The sequence below is a fragment of the Perissodus microlepis genome, chromosome 20 (genome assembly GCF_051167445.1).
Source record: "Perissodus microlepis isolate ML-2025 ecotype Zambia chromosome 20, ASM5116744v1, whole genome shotgun sequence".
Classification (NCBI taxonomy): Eukaryota; Metazoa; Chordata; class Actinopteri; order Cichliformes; family Cichlidae; genus Perissodus; species Perissodus microlepis.
In genome coordinates this window covers 27,559,574-27,585,788 of record NC_140480.1, presented here as the reverse complement: position 1 = coordinate 27,585,788, position 26,215 = coordinate 27,559,574, and the positions used below count along the sequence as shown (strand labels likewise).

Genomic DNA, 26,215 nt, shown 5'->3' with positions numbered 1-26,215 from the left:
TTTTTTTGGTGACGGTCACGTCTATTTTATTCATAGCTTAAATCACATATAAACAAGAAAAGCTGCCCCACTTTCAAAATATACGCAATGCTGAAAGGTGTGTTTTGTTGTATTAACTCATTATTGTAAAAAGTAAAAATCAGTGATTCATCTCACAAATCATGGGACACTGCTCTCCCCCGTGTAAGCGGCCTTTGTAAGTTAAAACTATCAGTATCGGCATTGGCATTAGCAATACTGGGCTTGCATTTACTTGGTAATAGATTAATAGATTGATACCAAAATTTGCAGTATGGCACGGCGCAAAAAATATGGCGCCATCTGGATTACAAAAGCCCAGCTTAAACCAGTTTAAACAGGTAGTTGAAGCCGTTGGGAGGTCATATGCCTCTGAGGCCGAGGTGGAATAATATAATAATGAAACACTGTACAGCAAAAACTCTCGGCTGAAAAATAATCAAATCACAGACAGCAGCTTGAATTATCATAGTAGTAGTGGTGTGTAGGCTTTGACTGACATGATTACTCAAGAGGAAACAGGGTGTGTTGACGTGGGTGGCAGCCATGAAAACATTTCACTCACCCACACAACTATGTGGCCATCCTCACGTTCACGTACCCTTACCTTTCACCTCATTTGTAACAACAGCTTTTGGTAACACAGACTCAGCGGTACACAACACCACACGCAACACTTCGTTTTTTCTTTTTTTTTTTGTTCCTTTCCACCGTTTCTACGAAGACAATATCAACAACAAACCTAAAGGAACACAGTGATGACATCTGTGGTGAAGCAGGTCAGCCAGCTTTGTTTACATGTCGACCATGTGTCGACGTCAAAGTCATCGCTCCTTGCTGCGTTCAGCAAGAGGAAGGATGTGGAGCTTATAAGCGGGGAAGCACCGGCTCGAACCTCTTATTTACGCTATGACCTACATGCATGTTTTTACCCTATGATAGTTGATTAGTATATGTCACATCAGTGAGAGTGTCGGTTGGTCCCAGCAACAGCAACCGGGGGGGGGCAGGAACAGGAACAGGAACTGCTCACGGCTGAATGTCTCAACAGAAACAACCAAAGGCATCAGCCTCTGTCAGAGAAGCAGCAAAAACAGAGCTTTTCCATTTAACTTAAAAACAACGTTGCTGCTTGGTTTGCAGAAAAATTACCCCCTGCGACTAACACATAAAAACACAATTTGACATGTTTGCGTGTAAGCTGTGCAGCTGCTTGAGGGGGAGCAGCAGGGGTGTAATCCAAGGGTTTTTCCAACCTCAGCGTCAGGGTGACTTCAAGAGGTCACAAGTTAACCTCGAGGACTCATCAGATGATGAGATGAGATGCAAAGTTCTGCTATATCCAGTCTTTTTTCTCACGTCTTTGCTGCCTTAAAACATTACATCCTTGTATTTGTTGCATACCTGTTTGATCTTCTCATGTGGTTTTTGTTTAAATAGCTACTAGGGGAACTAGAGGGGAAGTATCTCTGGGGTGGAAGTGGTAACTGTTTTGTGATAAAAGGCCCCAGTTACACAAAGCTTACAGTCCGAGGTCATAAATCCTTGTCCTTTTTCCCCCTTAAAGCAGGGATATCGAACTCATTTTACATCTAAAGAAGTTTGACTTTGTGCATTAAACTCCTGAGATAACCTAATATAAGTTAAAGAAGAGCAATTTCAACAGTGCGTCTCAGATTTTCTACATGATAAAGAGACGCTGCTGTAATAAATGAAAAAAATCAATCGGCAAGAGTCTTATGTCCTTTTTCACATTTTCACATTTGCCCCATGGGCCGAATTAGGGCGTTTGCAGGGCTGATTTTGGCCCCCGGGTCTTAGGTTTGACACCCCTGCCCTAAAGGATGTGTTAAAAACGAAGCACCAGCAGCTCATTACTAATTACCTATTTCCAAAAAAAGTTTAGACTTTGTGTAAAATGGAGATAAAAACAGAAGTCAAATTATTTTAAGGGTGTGTTTAGGCAAAGCAATAAGAAGACAACATGATTAGAAATTAGCCTCTCTTTTTTTAATGCTCTCTTTGAATTTGATGCCAACAACAGGTTTCAAAATAGCTGGGACAGACACATGTTTACCGCAGCGTTGCATCACCTCTTATTTTAACAGCCTGTAGGCGTTGAAGAATGAAAGAGATCAGCTGCTGTAGTTCTGAAAGAAATGTATCAATGAAGAATGGAAAGACGTGACGTTTGGAAAGATGTTTCAGCTACTCAGCAGTTTGTGGGTTTTTTTTGTTTTATTTCAAATGTGCCCTATGTTTACAGTTGGTGACATTTCTCGACTCTTACTACTACTTTTACTTTTATGGCGCAAGTTTGGGTGCTGAGATAAGATAGCATGCAGGCTTGGTGGCAAATATTTCAACATTTGGTAGTTTGTCTCACCACTTCATGTTAAAAATACTCCTTAAGCATCTTCAGCAGAGGATATTTCGACGTTTCTCATGTTGTTTGGCATACAGTGTCCATGTACGCCAAGCAAATTGCAGAGAGCAACAGCTTTGTAAACTGTAACTTGGGTGATTCTGTTTGTTATTCCGTACCCTCTTTCTTAGTTTAGCACTAATCCAAGTCTTCATTAGGGTGAGGATTAGACCAAAGTCATAGCAGGATGTATAGGAGTGATTCATTAGATGACACTGATTTGTCTGAGTGACAGATAAATCCTTATTACTAGCAGAGTGGTACTTCTCTCACTGGCACTTTTTGTATTTTGGTTTTGCTTCCAAGCGCGCAGAAGAGGCAGTCATCTAAATGTGCATGTAGGAGGACACCGTCAAGAAAGGTCAAAGGTGTCAGAAAGGAATAAGGAAAAGAATATGTGAACAGGTTTTGCCTGGAACGCATCTCAGAAACCAGTGTTAGACTGATCAGTACGCTTCATACATTCATGACCCAAAGAAGGCTGTAATGTTTCTGGATGTTGTTTATATATGCTTTGTTTTGAATTTTTGAATGGACAGCGTTCAGTAACACTTGTTGTTGAGAGTCTTCCTGAGCCTTTAGGGCAGTGATTTCCAGCAGACTTTTTCCTGGCTTTACTACAATCGCACCGAAGGGCCTGAGAATCATGTTCAGACAATATTGATTTAGGTTTGGCATCACCGCTGGCACTGCATCAGTGGAAAAGAGATTTGTTGCCAGTAAACTGAGGTGTGAGTTGTTCAACCAGATTTTCGTTTTTTGTTTTTAATCATTTAATGTCAAAAGGAGCCGGTTGAGGTGGCTCAGCCATCTGAAAAGGATGCTGTCTGGGCACCTCCCAGGTGAGGTTTTACAGGTGTGTCCAACCAGGAGGAGGACCCGCAGCAGACCCAAGACATGCAGGAGAGATTACATCAGTGTTTTCCCTTGAAGAGCTGGAGGAGGTGGCTGGAAAGATAAATAAAACGAGCATAAATTCTTCAAACTAATCACTGTGTTTAAATGATGTGCAATTTTTTTTTGATTCAGTTCAATTCAATTCAATTTTATTTCTATAACGCCAAATCACAACAACAGGCAATTTATATTGTAAGGTAAAGACCCTACAATAACACAAAGAAAACAGAAAACCTCACCAATCATATGACCCCTATGAACAACCCCTTATTTGGAAGTAAAAACTCCCTTTGAACAGGAAGAAACCTTTAGCAGAACCAGGCTCGGGGAGGAGGTGAGCGGATGAAGAATTTTCTTCTGGGTTTTATGTTTCTAATATATTTCCAGCTTTTTTTTAAAAAAAAAAACAAAAAAACACAAAAACAACTGCGTTGCAGTTTAGAAAGACTAAAGAAAGACGGAGCCGACGTGTCTGGCTCTGCCGACTGGTAACGAAAATCTTTTGCCTCTAAAGGTTACTAATTAACAAAAATCAAACTCTTCATAAAGCTGTCAATATTTTCAGTCTAACTCCTGGCACAGTATAGTTTTTACAGTTAGAAGAGATATGTTTATCAGTGAGCTTTAGAGGTGCTGGAAGGTTGATTTTATTACCTTTGGACAGAGATAAACTGTTTCCAGTCTTCTCTGGTTCAGCCAACCCCTCTAGCTTTCTGTTTGCTGGTAGCTGCCTTTCACAAGAAAGTAAATGAACATATTTTCTATTATTGGTAGAGTGTTTCTCAAACAGTGGAGTGCAGACCACCAGGGGAAACATATACAATAAAGATAAAGTGAGGTAAAGGATATTAAACAAGCAAAAGTTAACTCACAATTTAAGTAAAACTTAATAAGTAAAGCGTGAAAATTGGTCAAGTGTGAACATTTTTTGGCTCCTGAAGAGGGGCGTACCAGAAAAAAACAAAACAAAACTTGAGAGCTTCTGTTTTAAATGCAAAAGGGTTAAACTCAAGACCCACAAGCCAAATCTGGCCCTTTGCAAATTTTAATCTGGCCCGCTTATAGCTGTGGTGTGCACACCAAATTAAACAAAGAGCCGCACCTTCATAGCACCTGACAGCTAACAAGGTAACACACAGTCCAACCAAAAGGCAGCTGAGGTATGAGACTGAGTAGGTCATGTGAAAAGAGGCCAGTTTAGGTATTAGCCATGAGGCAGTTTCTGTTTTAAGAGAAAATTGTGTCATTAAGGAACCAGTTGAAAGAAGAAGAATTTTGATGTTTAAATGAAAAAAAAGGGCATTTACAGCAAAAAAATGATTCTTCCAGCTAAATCTCAGAGTGGGAAGTTTTATTAGGGTGGCTGTAGCTCAGGTGGCAGAGCAGGTCAGCCACTAATCAGAAGGTCGGTGGTTCGATCCCAGGCTGCCTCCTGGCTGCATGCCAAATATCCTTGGGCAAGATACTAACCCCATGTTGCCTACTGGTATCCTACCAGTGTCCGGCAGCCTCGCCTCTGTCAGTACGCCCCAGGGCAGCTGTAGCTACAATGTAGCTTGCCATCGCGAATGGGTGAATGACTGAATGTAGTGTGAAGCGGTTTGGGGTCCTTAGGGACTAGAAAAGCGCTATACAAATGCAGGCCATTTATTCTTACATCCAGCTGGTTCCATGCCTAAACTGTGTTTTGCAGATGGAAAGTCGAGACGTTCTGGTGAACGACTGTGCTATCATGTTGAGTCCTGTAAAATGGGCTCGGTGAGACTTGCGGGCATATGAACGGGAACAGAATGAAAGATCCGCTACTTTGCTTTGACATGAGGGTGTATTTTTAAGTGACCCATAGGGCAGGTAGCTGTCTGTCAGGTTTGTGAAACAGGTTGCTGTGGGCTGGTTGTGTGGTAGCCTTCTTGTAGTTTAAACACACAACTTTATAAAGTCTAAAATACTTTTATGTGGGCTGATTGAGGCCTTTATGTGGTCCAAAGTGTACATGAGAAGGCTATATATAATGCATAAATTATCAGTCATTAAACTCTATATGTATGGCCCTTGCTATGCTTTTCATTTCCTGGTGTGGCCTCTTCAGAGAAACTGAATTTGACACCTGTGCTTTAACTGTGTGATTTTTCTTTTAAAAAAAAATAATAAACTTGTTTTTAAAGCCCGAAAAGGGATCGTGACTATTTGCATCTTAAATGTTGTGGAAATTTGAGCCAAGTTGCCTTTCAAGACAAGTTAACACTGAAAGCTTTGTCTTATTCACTCTCCTGGGTTTTTGGAGTTTTGAAATAATAAGGGCATGAATAGACATGATACACCTGATGACAGTGTACTCACACGTTGTGGTATTGAGCTCCCATTGTACAGCGCTGCCGAGTGTGGTGACTCAGACTTCTGCAGAGTCACTCTTGGAAAGATCTGACTCTCCTCTTATTCAGGAATTTCCTGATCCCTGCTCGGCTCCCTGTGAAAATGAACTGCAGGCTACAAGAGAGACTTCCAGTCAGCCATTGCCCCACCCACCCTCACAGCTGGCCAGCTATTGGGAAGTTCCAGGTTAATAACTAAACTGAGGACATATGCTGAAAGAGTTAGCCGGGCAGGGCTGATATCTTTTTTTGGTCAGCTGTGAATGTGGAGTCAGCATTGTGAAAATTTAGGCTGAGTAAGGAAGCAGAGCGATAACACAGTGCACCTCTGACATTTATTTAAGCCCGTCTGTCTCCCTCCCTCCCTCTTTTTTTCTTTAAGTTTCTCACTAAAGTAAAAACATCAGAAAATGTAGGCCCAGATGACATATATAGATAGGAAACACAATTAAAGTGACATTTAACACATGTCTAATATTAAAATAACAATTCATTTTCACCACAAACAGTGCATGAGTCACAGCAGCGCAGTCAGATTAGAAAGATTGTAGTTTCAGTTGAAACATTTGTGGTTTTAGGACTTCCGGTCACACCTTGATTGTAGTTTTCCTAGTGGTGCGTGTTCTTTGCCTTGACGTCAGCAGAGCGGTGGTTGGGAGTGCTATTACTCACTCACTGTTTAAAATGCATTCTTGTACACCACGTACAGCACAGTGCCTGTTTCTTAATTTCCCAAACAGGAAGTTCTAGCCAAGACTGTTGCCAAATCATCTGCGCTACACCCCTGTGGTGAAGTTTACTCAAGAAACGCATGCATCTCTGGACATGTTTAACCTAACTTTAAAGTTTGATGGCTATTGTTGTTAAAGATTTTACACTAGCAGGAGCAAAATCTCGTTATTTATGAACCGCAAAGTTTGCTAATCACAAACTGTACAGCATTGTGGTTTTATCTGTGGGGATCTCTCAGATTAAATAATGAAAATTAAACTTTAAAGATAGGGACCATTTTCATTAAAACCAGTTTGTAAAAGATGGGGAAAAAGTTTGAAGACAAAAAGAAAATTAATGTGACGTCCTTCCTCACAGTCACTGTGAAGTCTGAAGGCAGTGTCTGCAAACTGGTTTACTCCAGGCTCTCCACCGCTGTAAATACAAACATAATTGATGAGCAAACACCGATATAATACAGAAAACAGGAAAGAGTGGGCCGTAACAAACATGGCCACGCTTCACGTCGAAAACAGCGAAAACAGGTGAGGATCACAGTCCCACAGAGCCACCTGCTGGTGAAGACAAGCAGAGGCTGGTCAGTACTGCACGGCTCATGGCATAAAAACTCAGATCTGAGAAAAGTTAAATATTAAATAAAACCACGCAATTTCCCCTTGAAAGTACACAACCTTTTTGCTTTTTATTTTGACATAGAATGTCTTAAGTACAGGAGATATCCACATGAAAAACATATTTAAGCTCTTAAAACCAGAACCAAATCAATTGTACACTCCCTCCAAGTGTCACGCTCTAAAGCCAGAACCATTTTTCTACAAGCATATTTAAGTAGAAACATCAGGGGGTGTATCATAACTGGAAAAGCAAAACTGCCCCATTTTATGCATTGTCTGTTGTCTGATTCTTCCTTCCACTAAATTTTATGACTGCAGGATACGTGGCTGCTCAAAATAAGTTCGCATAAAGTTTGCATAACAACTACTGAGGAGCAAAAATGTTTTATTTTTACAGTAAAACTGCAGTTTGTTACTTTATTATGTGAATATTTTTGAATTTCTGTCATAGATAAATGGAACCGTATAAGAAACAAACAGAACCAGTAAAAGAAGTAAAATATTACCACAAAATACCCCCACTTTAAGTCAGTAAAATCTTTTCTTTTCTGGAGGTTTAAATTACGTCTGAAAAACATGACGGGCTTTTTGAGAGTTAATAAAGCTATGAAATTTTTCTTAGTCTCCTCTGTTATGCAGAACCTTATAAATAGGGTCATCGTATGAAAAATTAGCGAGTCTCTCCCAACTAACCCCGCCAAAATCTTTTTTTTTTTTTTTTTTTTTTTTTTTTAAATTGTGCAATAGCTGTAATTTATCTAATGAATCCATGCAAAGTTTTACCTTCATTTTCACTCAGAGCTGATACACACTGGGCAGTTTCTCGTTTTCAGAACATTCTCTGTAAACCCAAAAGATGGTTATGTGGGGGAAATCCCAGCAGAGCCGCAGGTTCTGAAATACTCTGAGCAGCGTATGGCACCAGTCACTTAAATCAGCTCTCTTCTCCACTTTCATGCTGAGTTTGAACTTCAGCAGGTGGCCTTGGCCATACCCATTTGCCTAAACCCGTTGAGTTGCTGTTAACGAGCAGTTGAACAGGTACAGCTAGTGAAGTGGTCGGTGAGTGCATATTTTCATTTTTCCAGTGATTCTGAAATCATCCCTATCCCCAACAGCAATCCAACAAGTAGGAAACCTCAGAGGACTCATAGTTCTCAGCTCACAGCGATTATTTGTCCAAAATATAAATACAATGAGACATTTCAGGACTGAAAACAAGATTAGGTGTGAATCAGGACAAATCAACAGCAACTGTGCTTTTTTCTCTCTTTTATTTAAAAAGGAAAATAACAAATGTAAATAAAAAAATACATGTTTTTGAGCTCAGCATAAGAATAGAAAAAACGGGAAAACCTGGTGCAACGGCTGCACAGGTGCTGAGATTTAATCCCTCGCTAAAGCAGAAAAAAAAAAAAACCCCAACTCAGCACACTGAAACCTGATTTAAAATATATGTACAGTATAAAAAGAAATGAGTACACCACTCTTTAATATCACCTAAATGTCAGCTCATGTGAAAGAGACAAAACCAGCTATAGTTAAAGCACCGCAAATGAAAAACTCAGTGCAACGGTAACCAATTAAAATGTGACTGAGCAGCAAATAGAGAACTGTCAGGTTAAAGGTCGTTTAATGTTCAATCTGATAAACATCCACTGGAATCCTCCTTGCTCGTCACGGTCACCTTACCCTTTCTAGACTCGGCCTAACTTTCACTTCATGAGCAGCGACATAAGAGAACAGACCACCTGTTGATTTCTCTCCAAGTGATCATTTCACACAGAAATGTAGCAGAAATCACAACACAGCTAATGTCCTTTCCCCCACATACACACGAGCACCGCACCAGAGCCCAAAAACCAAGCATTCGGACGCGACTGTGTCGGGTATGTGTCAAAGGTGTGCTTACTTCTTTTGCACAGAGTTTCTACTGTGAAGCGTCTTTTGTTTTGTAACGTAACAACTCTAACGGCATTCAAACTAATAGTAAAGTAATAATAACAAATTTAACATTAAAAAAAAGTTCGCAGGGGTGTACTCACTTCTGTTGTATGCTGTATCTAATACAGAATTATACATTCTAAAGAAAGGTACAGCTGTCGAGTCCCAAAGGTAAACGAACACTAGCAGCTTAACTAATCTCTTCTTAGGATAAACCTTTTGATTCACAAATGCAGCATGCTAAAAGAAATAATAATCATATAAAACAATATCGCCAGCTCAGGGCCATGACAAGATACAATGGATCATCACTACAGTGTATTATTTATTTTCATCCCTGTGCTGGTGTTTGATTTTTGGTTTGTTCAAAGTCCCTGGTTCCCCGTTCAAACTCGAGAGTTAGTAAAGGGCGACACATTGCTGAGTATTTGTATTGCTGGAGAAAAGAGATGGACGTTGGCTACTTTGCATCTCCGGTCTTTAAGCTGGCACTCCACCAACTGAACACACATTCACTTATTTTACAATGTGAATCAACTCTGTTTCGGTTATGTTACGCATTTTATCCACTGTGAGCGATACTAGAACTAAAGCCCAATGTTTATAACCTTCTAAAAGTTCTCAAGCTGTTGAAATCACTCAGATGTTACAAATACAGAGTGAGACACGCCACTCTACCTTGTTTTTTTTGTTGTTGTTGTTGTTGTTTTTTCCCCTCCTCCTGTGTCACTTTTGGGCTACCACGGAGAGAGAAAAAAAAGAATCACATACCAGGAGAGAACCCGGTCTACATCTCACATTTGATGTCCTGTAAATGTTATATTAATATTTTTCACCGGGTAGAATTTAAAAACTACCACTCACACAAATGTACATATACACACAAACACATATATTGTATGTACTCAACCTGCAGGCTATTAGTGGAGTCGCATAACAATTCAAGACCCACCCCAACATGCTCTGGATTTCATTTTACTCTTGGGATCCATGTTGACCAACAGCAAAGGAACAAACAAACAAAACAAATAAGGTTTCTCCCACACTGGCATATTTTCAGACAGGCTGGTCATAAATCTGGTTCTACAATTTCTGATCTGTTTGTTTAACCAAAAGAAGAAAGAAAAGAAAGCAAAATCCTAACGGGCTCATGATTTACTAATAACATGGAAGAACACATTCACGTGTCGTTTGGTAAATAAGAGAAGAGACTCATGACAAAAAATGGGCTGTTAGGTCATTCATCCTGATTCACAGACCAGCAGAGCCCTCTGAGTCTGCGTTTAAGCCAGCACACATTATTTGGGATGTGACACCTGAAAAACTGAGGCCCTGAGCATCCAAGATGACACACAGAAAGAAAGTTTGGGTCGGTCATAAGGTCGGCAGCCAGCCAACCACTCGCACGGCATTTATAAAATTAAAACCAGTGGAAGTGAATCTGCTGAAGACCAAACAATCCACCCCCTAGCAGAGTCAAAGCGGGCTGATTGGCCAGCCTTGTCCACTTTGCAACGTCAGTGGAGAGACGGGGAAGAAGGGCATCAGTGGAAATAGGCTCGATAGCAGGCGAAAGCACTGAGAGCCAGCGCTGTGCACAGGCACACTTTGGTTAGTAGTGGGGACCAAGTCCCCGGCACGGGAGAGTTTTCCTTTGGCTGCTGCTCAGATTTGTTCGGAAAGGAGGTATCATCGTGGATCTCCAAATGGCCGTCGGACTGAGCAACACCGTCACGAGCGTGCTGGAGGTCAGCAGCAGGCTGAGAGTCAGCAGCTGGCATCCTTTTTCGAACTTTTTCTGAGGAGCTGAATGAGAAACAACGAAGGTTCAGATGAGAAAATAATTCGTTTTTTGGTTTTTTTTTACTTCTTTTTTTCCACAGAAACATGGACTTCCTTGCTAGCTGAAATTGGAAGATTAGTTTTTGAGAGAAAAGAACAAACACAAAAATAACAAACAAACAAAAACACAACAACGTACTAACTTTACCTTTTTTTGACCTCATAAAGTCCAATCAGTTACGTGGGGCATAAGGATTTCATTCTTTTCAAATATGAATGAAATTTCGAGTAATGAGGTCAGCATATGTACAAAGAATCACTGTGAGCAAAAAATCCTTTTGATTAGTGGTACTTATTCTAAATTCATAAAATGTTTATGAAACCTTTTCAAAATTACAAATTCACAACAGAATGTGAAGAAATAATCACTGTGACCTTGTAGTCACAAAGTATTGTATTGAAAAGATATCATTTTTAACTCTACGTGAAAAAGGGCCACACTGTACCTTTCTGTAATACCACATGTGCCACAAGATGGTGCACTGAGCCTCGGTAAAATTTATTTAACCAAGATATCAAGTATCAAGACTAATCTTGATTCATGATACAGAGTTTTTGCACAGTTGGAAATGCAGAGTGAAGAATTTTGGGTATGCAACCTACACAGATGTGCTTGTGTAAAAACAACAACAACCAAAAAAAAAGTAGGTGTACAGGGATGATGGTGTGCATAGGTCACATGCTTATTGATTGATAAGTAGGCCTGAACAGGAAGAGTTAACATCACAGAGCGAGAAGGGCCAAATAAAACAAGTGATAAAAAGGTGGCATGAAAAGCACAAATGGAGACTGCAGTGGACAATTTTCATTGGTTTTAAAACTCTTTGTTAGAGAGTAGTCCACAGAGCAGTTGTTTGTGACACTGCCCCCTGCTGACAGTAAACAGCTACAGCTAGACAACAATCTGCAAGGTTGTACGTAGGCTGTAGGACTAAAGTAGGCCCTGTAAGCATCAGCACACACCTGTGGCATCTTAACACACCCACTGGTGAAATGCTTCCCTCGGATGGAGCAAGTTGATCACGAATCAACAGAGAGCTTTCTGTAGTGTCTGCTAAATACTTAAAAGCTGTGTATTTAATTTTAGGAATTCAACACCTCATATTTCAAACTGCACTCTATTTAATTATGTTTCCTGGCCTTTCTGCTCCACGGAGCTATGAGCTTTAGAATCAACACTGACACCCGATCCTGTTTTCCTAACAATATTAGATAAACTCAAACAAAACGTGATCTGGATGATTACCCCAGACTGTAGGTCTCTGTTGCTCGGATGATCTCTTCAGGGAAAAAGGACGGCTCTGCTTTGCCATTCTGAGGGTCTCTGGGAGGAGGAAGAGGAGGAGGAGGGGTGAACTCGGGAGGATCATCTTCCTCGTTGGACTGCGCTCTCCATGACTCCTTGAAGAGGGGAAAAAAATAAAAATAGCTAAAATAATAGATTTCAAATCGATAGATTTTGCAGCATGTTTTGTTTTTGTTTATTTTTTAGAGGGGACCTTTCATCAACAGAGACTCCAGTTTACCTTCATTATATTGTGCATTTTCCTTTATATTTATTCTTCTATTATATCAGTCTAATCACAGTATGCTTCTTAATTATTATTATGCTTCTTATTACCAGTTAAATGAGAACATTAAACTCAGTGCATTTATTTTTATGGTTTCTCATAACTGACAAAACAAAACCTGTTTATAAAAAACAGACACAGGCTTTGAACTCCAAGTCAAATGAACCACCCACGCACGCACACATGACCAAGTAGTGATTTCTAACATTCACTCTTAGGATGTTTATGTGCTTTATGTCAAAGGGTTGATTCTGTTCATCTGGACGTCTTATTTAAATGGCCTCCTTGACTCCGCGCTCAAACCAGCGTTCCTCCCAGTCCAGGATGTGTACATCCTGATCATTGAAAGAGTGTCCACTGGCCTGTAGGTGTAAATACACTGCAGAGTCCTGGCCTGACGAGGTAGCTCTTCTGTGTTGTGCCATCCACTTTGCCAGAGGTTAGTTGGATTCCCCTATGTATAAATCATGGCAATCCTCCTGGCACTTAACAGCGTACACTACATTACTCTGTTTGTGCCGGGGGACCCGATCCTTGGGCTGGGCCAATTTTTGGCGCAGTGTGTTTTGGAGTTTAAGCCATGGAGACGCAGTGTTTAGAAAAAAAATGCGTCTCAACTGTTCCGATACTCCTGACACATAAGGGATCACTAAGGGTTTTTGCTTAGGCAGCAGCTGTCCTTCTCTCCTGGATCAGCTGGAGCTTTCTTTAGGCGCATTTGCACCTTTGACAAATGTCCAGCTGGGATAACCACATTTACTCAGAGCCTTCCTGAAGTGATGTTCTTCTGCTTCTCTGGCCGCTCTGTCTGTGGGGATGGTGTTTGCTCTGTGTTGTAGCGATTGACAGAATCAACCTTTTGGAATTTACTTACCTGGATGATTGAGCATGCATCAAGACATTTGCTTTATGATGTTAAAGATGACCTATAATCCATTTTCTCACTCTATCCACTTTGTTAGAAACACCTTGCTAGGAAGGACCTCTTGTGCCTTCAGAAATGCCTTGATTCTTCATGGCATAGATTTGACAACTTTCTGGAATTATTTCTCCATACGGAGATGACAGCAACCACAGATGATTGTGTGGAAAAATCCCAGTGGATCAAAAGTTTCTGAAATATTTAGACGAACAACATTCAAAGTAATTTAAAACCACCTTTCTGCACATTCTGATTCTCAGCTTAAACCTCAGCAGGTCCCCTCGGCCATGTCTACATGCCTAAATGCATCAAATTGCTGCCATTTGATCGGCTGATTAGATATTTTTGTTAAGAAGCGGGTGAACAGATGTACCTAAAGAAGTGGTCAGTGAGCGTACACACTGGTACAATGAGGGGATATACTTATATGGTCATCTCAGTGGGAACAGAAGTGAGGTGAGACGCCTGGCCACGTGGTGTGTTGACAACAATCTCTCTCTGAATGTGGAGAAGACGAAGGAGATTGTCGTGGACTTCAGGAGAATGCACACCCAACATGCTCCTCTGACCATCGACGGAGCGTCTGTGGAGAGAGTGAGCAGCACCAAGTTCTTGGGTGTGCATATCACAGAGGATCTCTCCTGGACGCACAACACCACAGCACTGGCCAAGAAATCACAGCAGCGTCTCTTCTTTCTCCGCAAACTAAGAAGAGCAGGAGCACCAGCCCCCATCATGTACACTTTCTACAGAGGCACCATCGAGAGCATCCTGTCGAGCTGCATCACTGTGTGGTTTGGAGCCTGCAATGCGTCCTGTCATAGAACCCTCCAACGCATAGTGAGGGCTGCAGAGAGGATCATTGGTGTCTCTCTCCCTTCCCTCCAGGACATTTACAGCACCCGTCTCACTAAAAAAGCCCTTTGCATAGCGGCTGATCCCACGCACCCAATGCAAAGCTTCTTCAAGCTGCTGCCGTCAGGGAGGAGACTGCGGAGTCTCCAGGCCAGGACCAGCAGACTGAAGGACAGCTTCATCCATCAGGCTGTCAGGAAGCTTAACTCCCTTCCGATTCTGCCTCCTCTCCCCTCTTCTCCTTCATGGTCTCACTGAACTCTGTCACACACACTCACACACACACACACACTCTCTGACTTCACTCACTGGCCTGCACCAGTTACCAGTCACTTTGTGGAGCGTTGGACTGCCAGTACCTCATAAGACTTTGTTGTCATACCATCTCTTACCGTATATTACTAATCTCCATTTGCACTATTTGCTTATTTGCACTACTCTGCCTGGTTTACACTCATGGTCATTTATCCTTACTTGAATATTGTATATTGTATATTGCATAGCTTTCTTGTTATATGTAAAATTGTATTGTATTTATTTAAATTTTTATTTTTAATTATTTTATTTGCATTTTTTAATCTAGGGTTTGAGAGTAACGAAATTTCTATTCTCTGTATGTCCTGTACATGTGGCAGAATTGACAAATAAAGTTGACTTGACTTGACTTGACTTGAATCCGGTCTTTAAGTGATGACGTGATGAATCCTGCTTCCGGGCCCAAACTACTCTGCGTTTAATAAGGCTTTTGTGTTTTTTACATATTCTAATGCTTTGTATCTTGTTCTATTTAATCTCAACAAGCCCCTAAAAACAGTCAGTTATCGTATTGTGTGATGGATTATCTCAGTTGTTCTCCCGACTGAAGTTCAGTCCGTTTACAGCATCCTGCCATGTGATTGCATTTGTCCTGGACCTTCGGGAACCCTCACGTTAACTTTTATTGAGTGGAAAAAAGTTAGCGTTCATCCTCCAGCTTCACTGTTTATATTATGCTAACATAGCTGTGTCGCTAGTGATCACATAGCACATCAAACCATCAAGCCAAACTTCAGTAACCCTACAAACGTCACTGCTGTTTACTTTCCTGTCTTCAATAATGTTGGAAGTGATAGCAGAGCTGTACGTCTTAATTTGTTTCATAAATCTCTCAGTCAGAACATGGTATATTATATTTAGATGCAAACTAGCGAGCTAACTTCCTGACAACTTAGAACTCCGTTAAATTTCATAAATTCGGTTTTCTTGGATGCCTGGAAGTTAAACTTAATCGTTACACCTGGTAGAGCAACAACGCTGATCATTTTATTAAAGATGAAAGGATTTAGACAGTTTTTAACTCTCAGTGATGCCGCAGTGATCGCTGGACTTAGGGACCTGCAGCAGAGTTTGGGCCCTGGCACGGCTAATGACATCAGACTTAAAGACTGGATAGCTCCACCGTGATACGCTTTACCAGTGACGGCCAATCAAATGAAAGATGGATTAAGGGGAGGAAGAAACTAAAACAGTTTGTTTCAGAGAGCAGATAAACTGAAGCTTTGGACTAAGGTCCAGTATAACATTAAAAAACAACAACAAAACAATAACTTAAATTCTGAAGCAGGTAAAGTTACTCTCATAGCCGTCCAAACATAAAAATATAAAAAGGTGGATATTGGTATAGCATTTAATGAAAAACAGACAAACCAAGTAAAATTTGTGCATTAAGAACACAGAGCAGAAAAGAGGAGGGACTTGCCTGCACAGAAGTATCTCCCTTGATGTACTTGGCACCTTCAATTATAGCCAGGTAGGAGAACCGAAGCTGATCTGCAGTCTGAATCAAGCCCGTTCGATAGCGTCGCATCTCCAGCAGCACATCGCGAATACGAACTGAAGACGGGTCTTTACGTAGGGACATCTACACACAGCAGCAAAAACATTCAATACAGACGTTTCTGACGTCCTCCGTAAGGTGTGCAAGAGCGTACTGACTTCTGTCACACTAGCAAGAAAAAAAATAAATAAACAAAACTGTATGTGCTTCTACTTGAGAACAATGAGTGAGCTACCAGAGGTTTCAGCCACTAAACTGTAAAGACAACTTAAGCCAATAGATTTAGGCACACGAATAAATAAGAGCAGCTATCACCAACAAAATATACTTCTTTAAAATAACAAAAAACTGTAAAATTAAAAGACTAATCACTTGAAAACAATAGGAAAACTATAAATAGAAGCAAAATGGTCCTAATTTCAAGACCAGGACCTAGACTGAAAGGCAGGTAAACACAGGAATTTTGAAAATATGTTTATAAAATACTAATACTGGAGCACACCTAATATGATTCAGCAGGCTGTTCTAGCAGCTTGAAATACTTAACCTGAGGGTGGCCTTTGAAAAAAAAGAAGAAAAAAAGAAAAAGAAATCACCTCTTCAACCAACTAAAAGCCAATGTAACGACCTCAGTGCAGGTCTATTTTATTTATTTATTTTTGTTTTTTTAAATACAGCTGCATTCAGTAACTGATTTTTTTTTCTCTTTCTTTTCAAAGATTCCTCTGAGCAGAGAGTTTCAGTACAACCAGCTAGGTAGAAATAAACGCGTGGATGGTTTTTTTAGCATCTCCCTGGAATAAAAAGCTTCTAACCTTTATAAAACTTCTTAAATGATTAAAAAAAACAATTAAACTGGGCTGCTGATGTGGTTCTAAAAGTGAGGTCTGCAGTAAGGTCTGTACGAATTTGGACAATGACACTTTTTTTTCTGTACTACAGTGGATTTCAATCAATATATTACTGAAGTTCAAACTTTCAGCTTTAATTCAACATTAATGCAATACTCTTATTAAATTGACTTTTTAGGAATTAGACATTTTGATACAGTTTCCCATTTTTAGAATCTAAAAAAGTAATCGGGCAAACTAACAACTTTAAATAGATTTTTTTTTAACACAACCTAACCATATGTCCAATTTCTAACCAGGTGTTCCAACAAGACAGCTTAGACGACTAATTTGTTATAATGGATTCCCATTATCTTAGCACATTTCGTCACTATGTCTGAAAATCAAGTGTTGTTCTAGCACTACAGCTTCTCAAGAAAAGGTTGCGTTAATTTCCTGTGCAAATGTCAGTCTCCTAGGAGATTAAATTTGTTATTATCATGACTTCCTAAGAACAGAGTTTGTACATACCAACAAGAGGCAGGTGTCCACGAGGCAAAAGGTCCCAGAGCGCCCAATTCCAGCACTGCAGTGCACCACCACTGGTCCCTGGTCTGAATTCAGACAGCCCGACTCTCGCACCTTGAACAGGAAGTTGAGGAAAGATGCAGGAGACTCCGGCACCCCAAAGTCGGGCCAGGTCGTGTAGTGAAAATGCAGAATCTCACGAGTCTCTTGAGTCTGCAGAGAAAGATTAGAGAGAAAACATGTAGGAGAAATGAAAAACTCAAAACAAAGTGCTGATTCCAAACTAAACCTGGATGTAGCGTAGAATACCATGTGGTGCAAATTCCTCTTTTATAAATTATCACAAGCATGACGTTCATTTTTTTTTTTAATCTGTGAATAAACAGACACTCCTTTTAATCATTAGCATGTTGGCACCACAAGTTAGTAGATGTGACAATTAAGCCAGCATCAAAGATGAAGTGCTGTTTCACCAAGTGTGAAATAGAGACTCGCTGGAGAGCCAAAAAGGAAGTGTATGTCATTTGTTGTTGTCAGTTCTAGAGTCTTACATAGAACAGTAACCAATGGAGGAAAAATAAAAACAGAGGCTACACAGTAAAAGACCCTCGCAGAGAAAAACAACAACAACAGAGGACTAGAAGCAAAAGCAAAAGCAGCTCATTATAAAGTAGACCATTTCTCACAGTTTCAAATATTTATAGCGCCTACAATTGCCTAAAAACAACAACAACAAAAAAAAAACTAGTACAGTAAATCTAGTGATCAAATCCACTACAGGGGGTATGTAAAGACAAGCCCTGTGAATTTGCCGTTTTTTTGTTAACTCTGGCCTGATTCTTCATTTCCACTTCACCGTCAGGCTTGACTTATTCTTGTTTTGTTTTTTTTCACTAATGATCTTGAGTATGAAAATTGTTCCTTTAAATTAAAATCTATGTTTACAAAGTTTTCACTTTTGTAAAGTTTTCACATTTTCACTTCAGTTCATCATCCCTTTTCTTTACAGCGGTGTGTTTTTACCCAACCCTACAGTTTTACAACCAAACTCAGCAGGAAGACAACTTACACACAGATTTTCCAACTCCAGCTGACGGACGGTGTAATAAGATTTGATGTCTTCAGAGACGAGGGTGAGCTTGAAATTGGTGTCTTCGAAGATGGCATCTCTCTCCTCTCTCTCTGGCCAGTACTGGGCACACTTAATCTAAAATGACATGATGGTACACATTACACGCTGGGTAACAGACAGCGGTGAGGTTCAAAGATAAACAAGGTATGACGATACTAAAACATTGTGAGGACTCAAACAGCTGCTTACAGAGCCTTTCTCTATGACCCGGTTCAGCATCACTACACCACGGGTCCTCTGCTCCCACACCATTTCCCAGAAATGGCCACATGTACTTGGTAGGGGTCCCTAAAAAGGAAGTACAGCACATTTGTTATATAAAAGGCAGGAAATAATATTTTTAGTGTAACAGAACACAATAAAACAGTATCTATTTAAAGAGCTTTCCAAGGCATCTGATTATTATTATTTATTCATTTATTTTTAAGACATTTGGTCTTCAGCATAAACACTCTTGCCCTGAAATTTCCTACAGAGGGAGACTGCAGTATGTTTACCCTTTGCGTAACTTCTTTGGATCAAAAACTGATCTAATCTACATTATAAACTCCTAAAAATAGGCTGGAAATATAGACGCAATTTTGAGTGCTGTTTGTAAATACATAACATTGTTTGTAATACACAGAGCTTATACAAACTGTCTTGTAATACACTTTGTTGTAATTGCATGGTTGGGAGAGGAAACATGATCACTCCTGTCTAATACACTTCTTTGGATGTTGCAAAATCAGCTTTGACCCAAAGCCACCGAAGCTACCCTCCATTATCAGCTCAAAGACGCCAGCTGCAGATCAGTTCAGTCCCAGTTCCTGCTCAGTTCCTTCTGCCTTGTCACCAGTTCATTGTCTGTCCGGCATTAGTACCAGAAGGGATCATCCCCAAGCTTTGCCCTGTGCTTTGACTTGGACACTTTGGGTCTTTACATTTGCCCATTTCCAATGTGTGCACTATGAAACGTGGAGCATTTACCAGCTTAATATATTGGTATTGTTAGTAAATAACTGACAATATTTGCTTCACAAAGTGCTCTTAAAGTTTTGCTTTCTCAGTGCGAGAAGGAATAAAGACATTTTAAATGCTTTTGGCAACTGATTTAGCTTTATGTGGGGTTTTTTAAAAAAAAAAAAAATCAATCTTCAATGAGCTTTGTTTCTCTCTCTATGGTTACGAGCTGTGGGTAGTAGATCAAAAAGGCAGAAAGTCAAAGCTCTAAAGGATGTCTGGGCTCAGCCTCAGAGACAGTATAAAGAGAGTGGTTATGCAGGAGGGACTCAGGGTAGAGCCAGTGCTCCTCAGGCAACTGACCAGGAGTTCTCCTGGCACCTCATAGGTGAGTTGTTCCAGGCAGGTCCTCCAGGGTGGAGAAGCCCCAGCAAACCCAGGACACCTTTTAAAGATTGTGTCCCTTGGTTGGCAATACCTCAGTGTTTGCCCAGAAGAGCGTCTGCTGACATTGCTGCCTCTTTGACTTGGAGCCGCAGAAGCGGCAGAACAACAAACACAATGGTATATTCATGTCCACTTGGCTGAACCAAACAGCAGCAGGATAAAAAACAAAAACCTGAGGCACAGGACAAGTTGAATGAAGACCAAAGCAGCACTTGTGCCTGCAGTTGTGACTTCATTTCAGCAAGTATTGGAGCCCTAATGTCAAAGTGTTTTCCCACTGTCACTCTAACCAGAAGGTTGACTCATTGATGCTGAGGACGACTTAAAAGTGATAAAACATGATAAACCTCGACTGAGGTTAGAATGAAGGTGGAATGAAAAGAAACCCCTTCATCGTCTAAATGCACAACAAACAAAAGGATTCTAAATTTATCATAAAAGCCGAATCAAAACCTCAAGAAAACGGTGTCAGCAGAAACTAAGAATTATGACCTTTATAAAGGGAGGACCTCATGCTGAGTTATTGCATTAGAGTGGCCGTGTCTTTAGCTCTGTGTGCCTAACAAACTAATAACTTTGCATATTCATTTTAAAAATGCTGCAGACAAGGACCTAAAATAAGGCGTAACTATAAAATACAAGATATTATGGTCATTAGGCCAACCAGGAAACTAAATTATCTTATACAATCAGAAAATACTGACTTAAAGGTTTGGATTTTTCTGTCACTGTCTCTCTGAATTAGAGGAAATATTGAATTTTCAGTGCTGAATCTTTTCTACACTTACCTGAGTAAGGATATAGTTCCTCCGTGCCTCTTCTACTGTTATTAGGCTGGCATTAATGTAGTCATTTGTACCTAACTGCAGACGTATTCTGCTGTGATCAACTGAGAAGAGAAAAAGAAGAAAAAGAAATGTGAAATATGTATATGAACTTTTTTTTTTTTTAAATGCCACAACCCACCAGGGACTAGAAATGCAGTTCTCAAACCAAAACAGCTGTAGGAACACTTAACAAGCATCTTCATACAAACTAAAGATGTTTACTATTGTGAGATTAGCTATTTATGATTTCCAGTGAAATAACCTTTTAGGTAAAAGGTTAGCAGTATAAAAAACTTTCAGGTTCCTGATTTTCATATCTGGTAAAGGGGAATAAGAAAACCCTTGTTGGTATTTACGGTAACTATTTGCAACTTAGTCTGAGAAAAAAAAAAATTTTGCATGGCTTATTGAGTGTGAAAAAGAGGAAACTCTGGTGTTCAGCTGTTAGTTCAGGATGTTTGTAGAAAGTTCATCGCAACCTGACTATCTGCTGAAGCTGACATGAGGCTTTCAGTTGTTGCAAAGTCTCCAGCAGTAAAAAGATTTTGAGAAGAGGTCAGCGTGACCTGTGAGAAGATAATCACGAGAGGATGTGCACTAGACCCATTTTAAATGCCAAATTGTTATAGAAAATTAAAACAAACAAGCAAGAAAACAAAACAAACAAACAAAGACATTGATGATCAAAAAAATACATATTGGAAAAAAATTGGTATCTTTGTGTTCTTTGAGTCACCAGCAAGAGGGAAACTTCCAGAGCTGAAAACAAAGAAGTGGCAAAAACTGCAGATTCTCTAGAGACCACCTGAGGTTGATTCTAAAAGCAAATAATTCCCACAAGACTCCCCTGTTAAAACACCCAAATTTACAGCATTAAAATATATATTTACAACTTGGTGTAGAAAAAAAAAAAAAAAAAGAGGAAACTCATTCACTTAGATAAGTGAGTTATTGAGTTAGCTTAGTCATTGCGTTGATTGACAAGTGTACTTACATGTAGCTGATGTACACCTCCACTAACTGGAGTCACTGAGCTTTTTTTAAATGGAGATCATTTGACTAATAACTAATGTGTGATACAAACTAGTCACAAAATTTGTGCTCTTTTTTGGTGAGTGTTTACTGCTACTGTATTAATTAACAGTTCATTGATGCTGCTAAAAAAAAAAAAAAAAACTGTACCTGTAAACTCAGCCCTTCACCCTTTCATCCATATAAGGTCAACTCTGGCTCCCCAAAAATCATCATAGCATTATGATGGTGGCAAAACTCTAACTTTAAAGCTTCAAAATTCAGCCTTTATCCACATGCACCTTTAACATTGTGTATGGTCACCAAACTGCCAGTAAGAATATATTTTAGATACACCGATTTATATCCTGAAGTAACAGCACAAGATCCAGCACACAGCTTGTAACAGTACCAAAAATTTGGTCAAAGACACCAGTAAGTCCCAATGAGGGCAACACTGCTAATGAAATCAAGCTCACAAAAAACAGTGGCACCTTGAAGATTTTTAAGATATATCCTCAATTCAGAAAAAAGATTTTTTTCTGTTAATATTTATGAATGAATTGTGCATCAGTATATACGCTCACTTTTTATGTAAAATACAAACAAATAGGAGCTGTGTGATTATGGATAACCATATATTAATAAGATAAGCATTTCCTCTATTTCCTCTCTTTTTTGTTTCTGTGTTTGCTTTTTATTTCACCATTTATTTCAACGCTTAAAAAATAAATGATACTAAAAGCATTGCTGGGAAAAAAAAACAACAACTTCATTTCCCCTTTCCCTGATCTTCCCCTGTGTAGCTGTTTTTGAGACACTCAGTAATAAATTAGCTGGAAACACTACGCCAGTCAGAGTGATGCAAGGCTGTTTCTATTGCGCAACACTACCTTTACTTAACTTCAAACTGATATTACAGTTCTTGTACCTACTGAAACTCCAGCCAGCTTAGGTGTTTATATAATGCTGCATAATGCTGTGACTTCACCACAGATGTTTAAACATAAATAGGAGATTACAGACCCTTCAACACTGCGGGTAGAGTACCAAGCAAAGAGACCCACAGTGGCATTCACTTAACCTTCAAGTATTCAAATGAGGTCGCATTATCACCCCAGCTGTATATTTATATGTGCCTTTGTGATATTTTTAATCAGAAAAAGGTTCCTACCATGACATGACATTTGCCAGTCCACAACTTCTCATAGTTTCTTACACGAATAACCCCTTTGGTGTGGCAAAGATAGTAGAAAGCTGTGTGAAAATGTGAGCATGTTGTTTTTTAAAACATAACAGTGTTTGATTTTATTGTAATTTTCCACTTCTACTCACTCACTTTAATGTTTTGCAATGAACCACAGTTCACAGAGGCAGAGCAAGATTCAGAGATATCCTGAAGCACATGTGGTTTGATAACTGAGCAACCAGAGCTGGCAGGCAGGACACAAACAAATCTGCTACTTTCAGGGGCATTTGGACAACGTTTCTACTGCAGTTACCCAAATACTGTATCCCTGTGACCAAGCTCTGTCTGCATGGTGCTAGCTTTAAGAGGCAGGTGAAGTTTTAGGTAATGTATCCCTTTTACAGCAGGTACATGAAAACATTTTAAAATATCTTCCCTAGATAAATGAAACCAGTATACGAGTATATAATGAGGTCCTAAATGTAATTTTAGTGGCTAAAACACCTTGAGAGTTGTGGGAATATTTTAAGTATTTCAGACTCTGCAGTCCAGCACACTGAGGCAAGCAAAGACAAACTTACACGGGCTAACGTCTCTGTATCGATTCCGAGTCTTGTTTTCAGGTGATTTGGCAACCTTACAAGGGAATTCACTCGACTGCTGCCGAATCTCCTGTAACAGAATAAAAGGAGGAAAACAAGCATTAAAGCAGAGTTTTGGTGTTTTTGCAGGGGTTTTTTTCTGTTTTGTTTTGTTTAAAAAAAAAAAAAAAAAAAAACATCCACTCCACATTAAAAAGCTCTGAGTGTGACTGCTGTATTCTTTAAGACAAACAAACAAACAATGATGACATTCACTGATGACCCTTTTACAATTTCCTCTAGCTATCTCAATAATAATCAGGATTATATTTGCCTCAATACTAACACTGTCAAAAGCTTGTATTTAGACTACCCTTTCTTACGGTGGCTAATGAAATTTTAATTTAAATGTCAATTCTGATTTCCAACTATTATGAAAACAAGAAACAACATTCATTTTCATTGTTTTTATTGTTTTATGATATATGTGTTCCAAGAACACCTCTTCTGCTTTCACCTCTTCCTAAAATGTTTAAACTCGCTGTTTAGTTCAGCTGCAGGCAGTATAACTGCAAGAGAGCTAAAGAGTGGGAGAAAAAGTTTCAAGGCATAGGTAGGTGAACCTGTGGAAGGATTTTTAATGGTTTCCAACTTTAGATCACTTAGGGCCTGTCACCCTATCTGCTTTTGGAAATGCTGAACAGTTTGCTGTCAGCTTCAGCTCTCTGTGGATCACCTTAGGCTGCGTTAACGGTTTCCCAAGAAGGCCAAACTCTATTACAGCCTTTCGCCCATCTGGACCCACAAACATCCCGTTATGGAAGCTATGGGCTTGTAGGGACCATCACCTGGTCTGGCTTTATAATCCAAAGCCCTGCCTACTGAACTTTTTTTTTTCTATTTTATTTGAATTATGTAACAGTTAAAGAAGATTCCATGTGAAAAAACAACAACAACGTGGTTTTAACTTCAGCCACTGCATAATGTTTGTAAATAATAGAGAGATGATTGAGATTTGACTCACTGACCAATCATAGTCCATAACCTCACGTTCCACTGTTTCAGTTTATTCAATTTTCTTCAGCAGGGATGAATAACAAAGACGCGAGGGAGAAAACCAAAGTCCACAACAGGTCTGATCGTTTGATCACGACTGGATTATGAATAACAATTAAGCTCCATTAAGAGCATTTCCTGGCTCAAAATGAGCCTTTGGGGTGATTACATGAAGTTCGAGTAACAGGTCAAATTTTCTTATACGCAGAAAGGAAGAAAAAAAACGGTACACTTCATATCATAAATGAGGAAGTGAATGCCTTCAACATGTTTGGCAGACCACAAATGTACAGAAAATATTTAATGTGTTGGTAAATGTTTTGAACAGTACTTTTGCTAGTTCACAAAAAAATTCCAAAGGGGTACTTCTAATTTTAAGTTTTAGGATATGGTCTTAAAGAATTAAAATAGAAGCTGTATGTTACATATAACAGACTAATGAATCCTTTATGTCATAGTATATTGGGAGAGGGGGATTCCTGGCTCAAAGCAGGTTTCAGTTGGGTTTTTTTTTTTTTTTGGTTATTTGTTTTGTCGGTAATGTATTTTTTCTAAATTAACCCCACTGAAAACCCTTAACAATGCATTTAAATTTGAGTAAATCAAACCCCATTCAACAAAAATTACTAAATTTTCTTTTATGAAAGGCTAAAACTTCTTAAGAACGTGGCTTCTTTAGAAAGTTTTTACATAAAGGAAAGTTTCTACCATTATTGTGATGCATTTCCATTTGAATTGTTACCTATGGCATTTTACATCTTATGTGTATCATGGTATGGGAGAGATAAAACCGCGATACGATATTTTGGAGGTTTGTATCGTGATTTCACTCGGTTTCAGGTGTTATACCCCTATGTAATGTATTATAAACATTTACAATAACTATATTTAAGCCTCCGATTAACAGCGGAATGGAAATAGTGGACGAAACTGAGAATAAATCATTAAAAATAAGTTAGTACGTCCAAAAAAGTATGACGTCAGTCAGCGTTGAGCTGCTGCTTTTATACCCGAGCAGACGTATCAATCATCGGATAACTCCGAGCAGGAAGAACAGGCACTGAACTAAACACCAACACACTCATATAGCCAGAGAAACTATAGTTACCACCTCACTGTACGTAAGCTACACATTGGCCTAACCAGCTTCAGCTACGGTCTGATTATTTCCACCTTAATTTGCCAAGAGCTCTTACCTGATAAATGGCGTTCCAGCTGCCGTTTTCATCGATTTCCCGAAATTCAGCTTCCATCGCTGACAGTCCAGCTGCCACTCACTCTCTCGTTGTTTAGCCTCCCGATACGAACAACCAAAAGTCCCCGAAGATTAAACAAATTTCAGTCAAACTATTTCGCGCAGTAGCTGCCAACTGGTCTGCCGCTTTTGTAATTCTCAGTGCGGCTGCATAGATTACCGTCTCGGCCTGCTCTTAGCGGAAACACGCCGCTAACTCCTCCTCCTGCTGTAGCTGCCGTCCTTGGGTGACCAAAAAAAAGAGAGCAGAATATATTTTTTTAAGAAATAAAATTCCTCCTGCGTTTCTCTGTGTGTCACTTTGGGTTTATAAGCCCCCGTCAAATCCGGATTTCACACTTTGTTTGCTTGAGACGGCTATTTTACTATTCCTACAGCGGCAGTTGAGACCGACCAGCGGGCATGCGCG

The 26,215-nt window shown here is 39.7% G+C and overlaps 1 protein-coding gene across 1 annotated transcript; it reads right to left on the bottom strand.

Annotated features, from left to right (window-relative positions):
* Positions 1–8,313: 8,313 nt before the first annotated feature.
* ptpn1 (protein tyrosine phosphatase non-receptor type 1) lies at positions 8,314–26,207 on the bottom strand. Its single transcript, XM_084917213.1, has 9 exons — positions 25,748–26,207; positions 23,496–23,586; positions 20,676–20,776; positions 18,688–18,786; positions 18,436–18,573; positions 17,370–17,579; positions 15,931–16,092; positions 12,091–12,245; positions 8,314–10,808 (listed from the first exon to the last, which is right to left on the bottom strand). The coding sequence occupies exons 1-9, from the start codon at positions 25,802–25,804 to the stop codon at positions 10,547–10,549; spliced, it is 1,275 nt and encodes a 424-aa protein (XP_084773339.1). The 5' UTR covers positions 25,805–26,207; the 3' UTR covers positions 8,314–10,546.
* Positions 26,208–26,215: the final 8 nt, after the last annotated feature.

What these genes read in the sequence shown, in the direction of transcription:
- ptpn1 (XM_084917213.1), bottom strand. Translation starts at nt 25,804, where the DNA reads ATGGAAGCTGAATTTCGGGAAATCGATGAAAACGGCAGCTGGAACGCC. An exon ending in GCTGGAACGCCATTTATCAG is followed by an intron (nt 23,587 to 25,747) that starts GTAAGAGCTCTT and finishes ATTCTGTTACAG; the next exon opens with GAGATTCGGCAGCAGTCGAG. An exon ending in GGAACTATATCCTTACTCAG is followed by an intron (nt 18,787 to 20,675) that starts GTAAGTGTAGAA and finishes CTTCCTTTTTAG; the next exon opens with GGACCCCTACCAAGTACATG.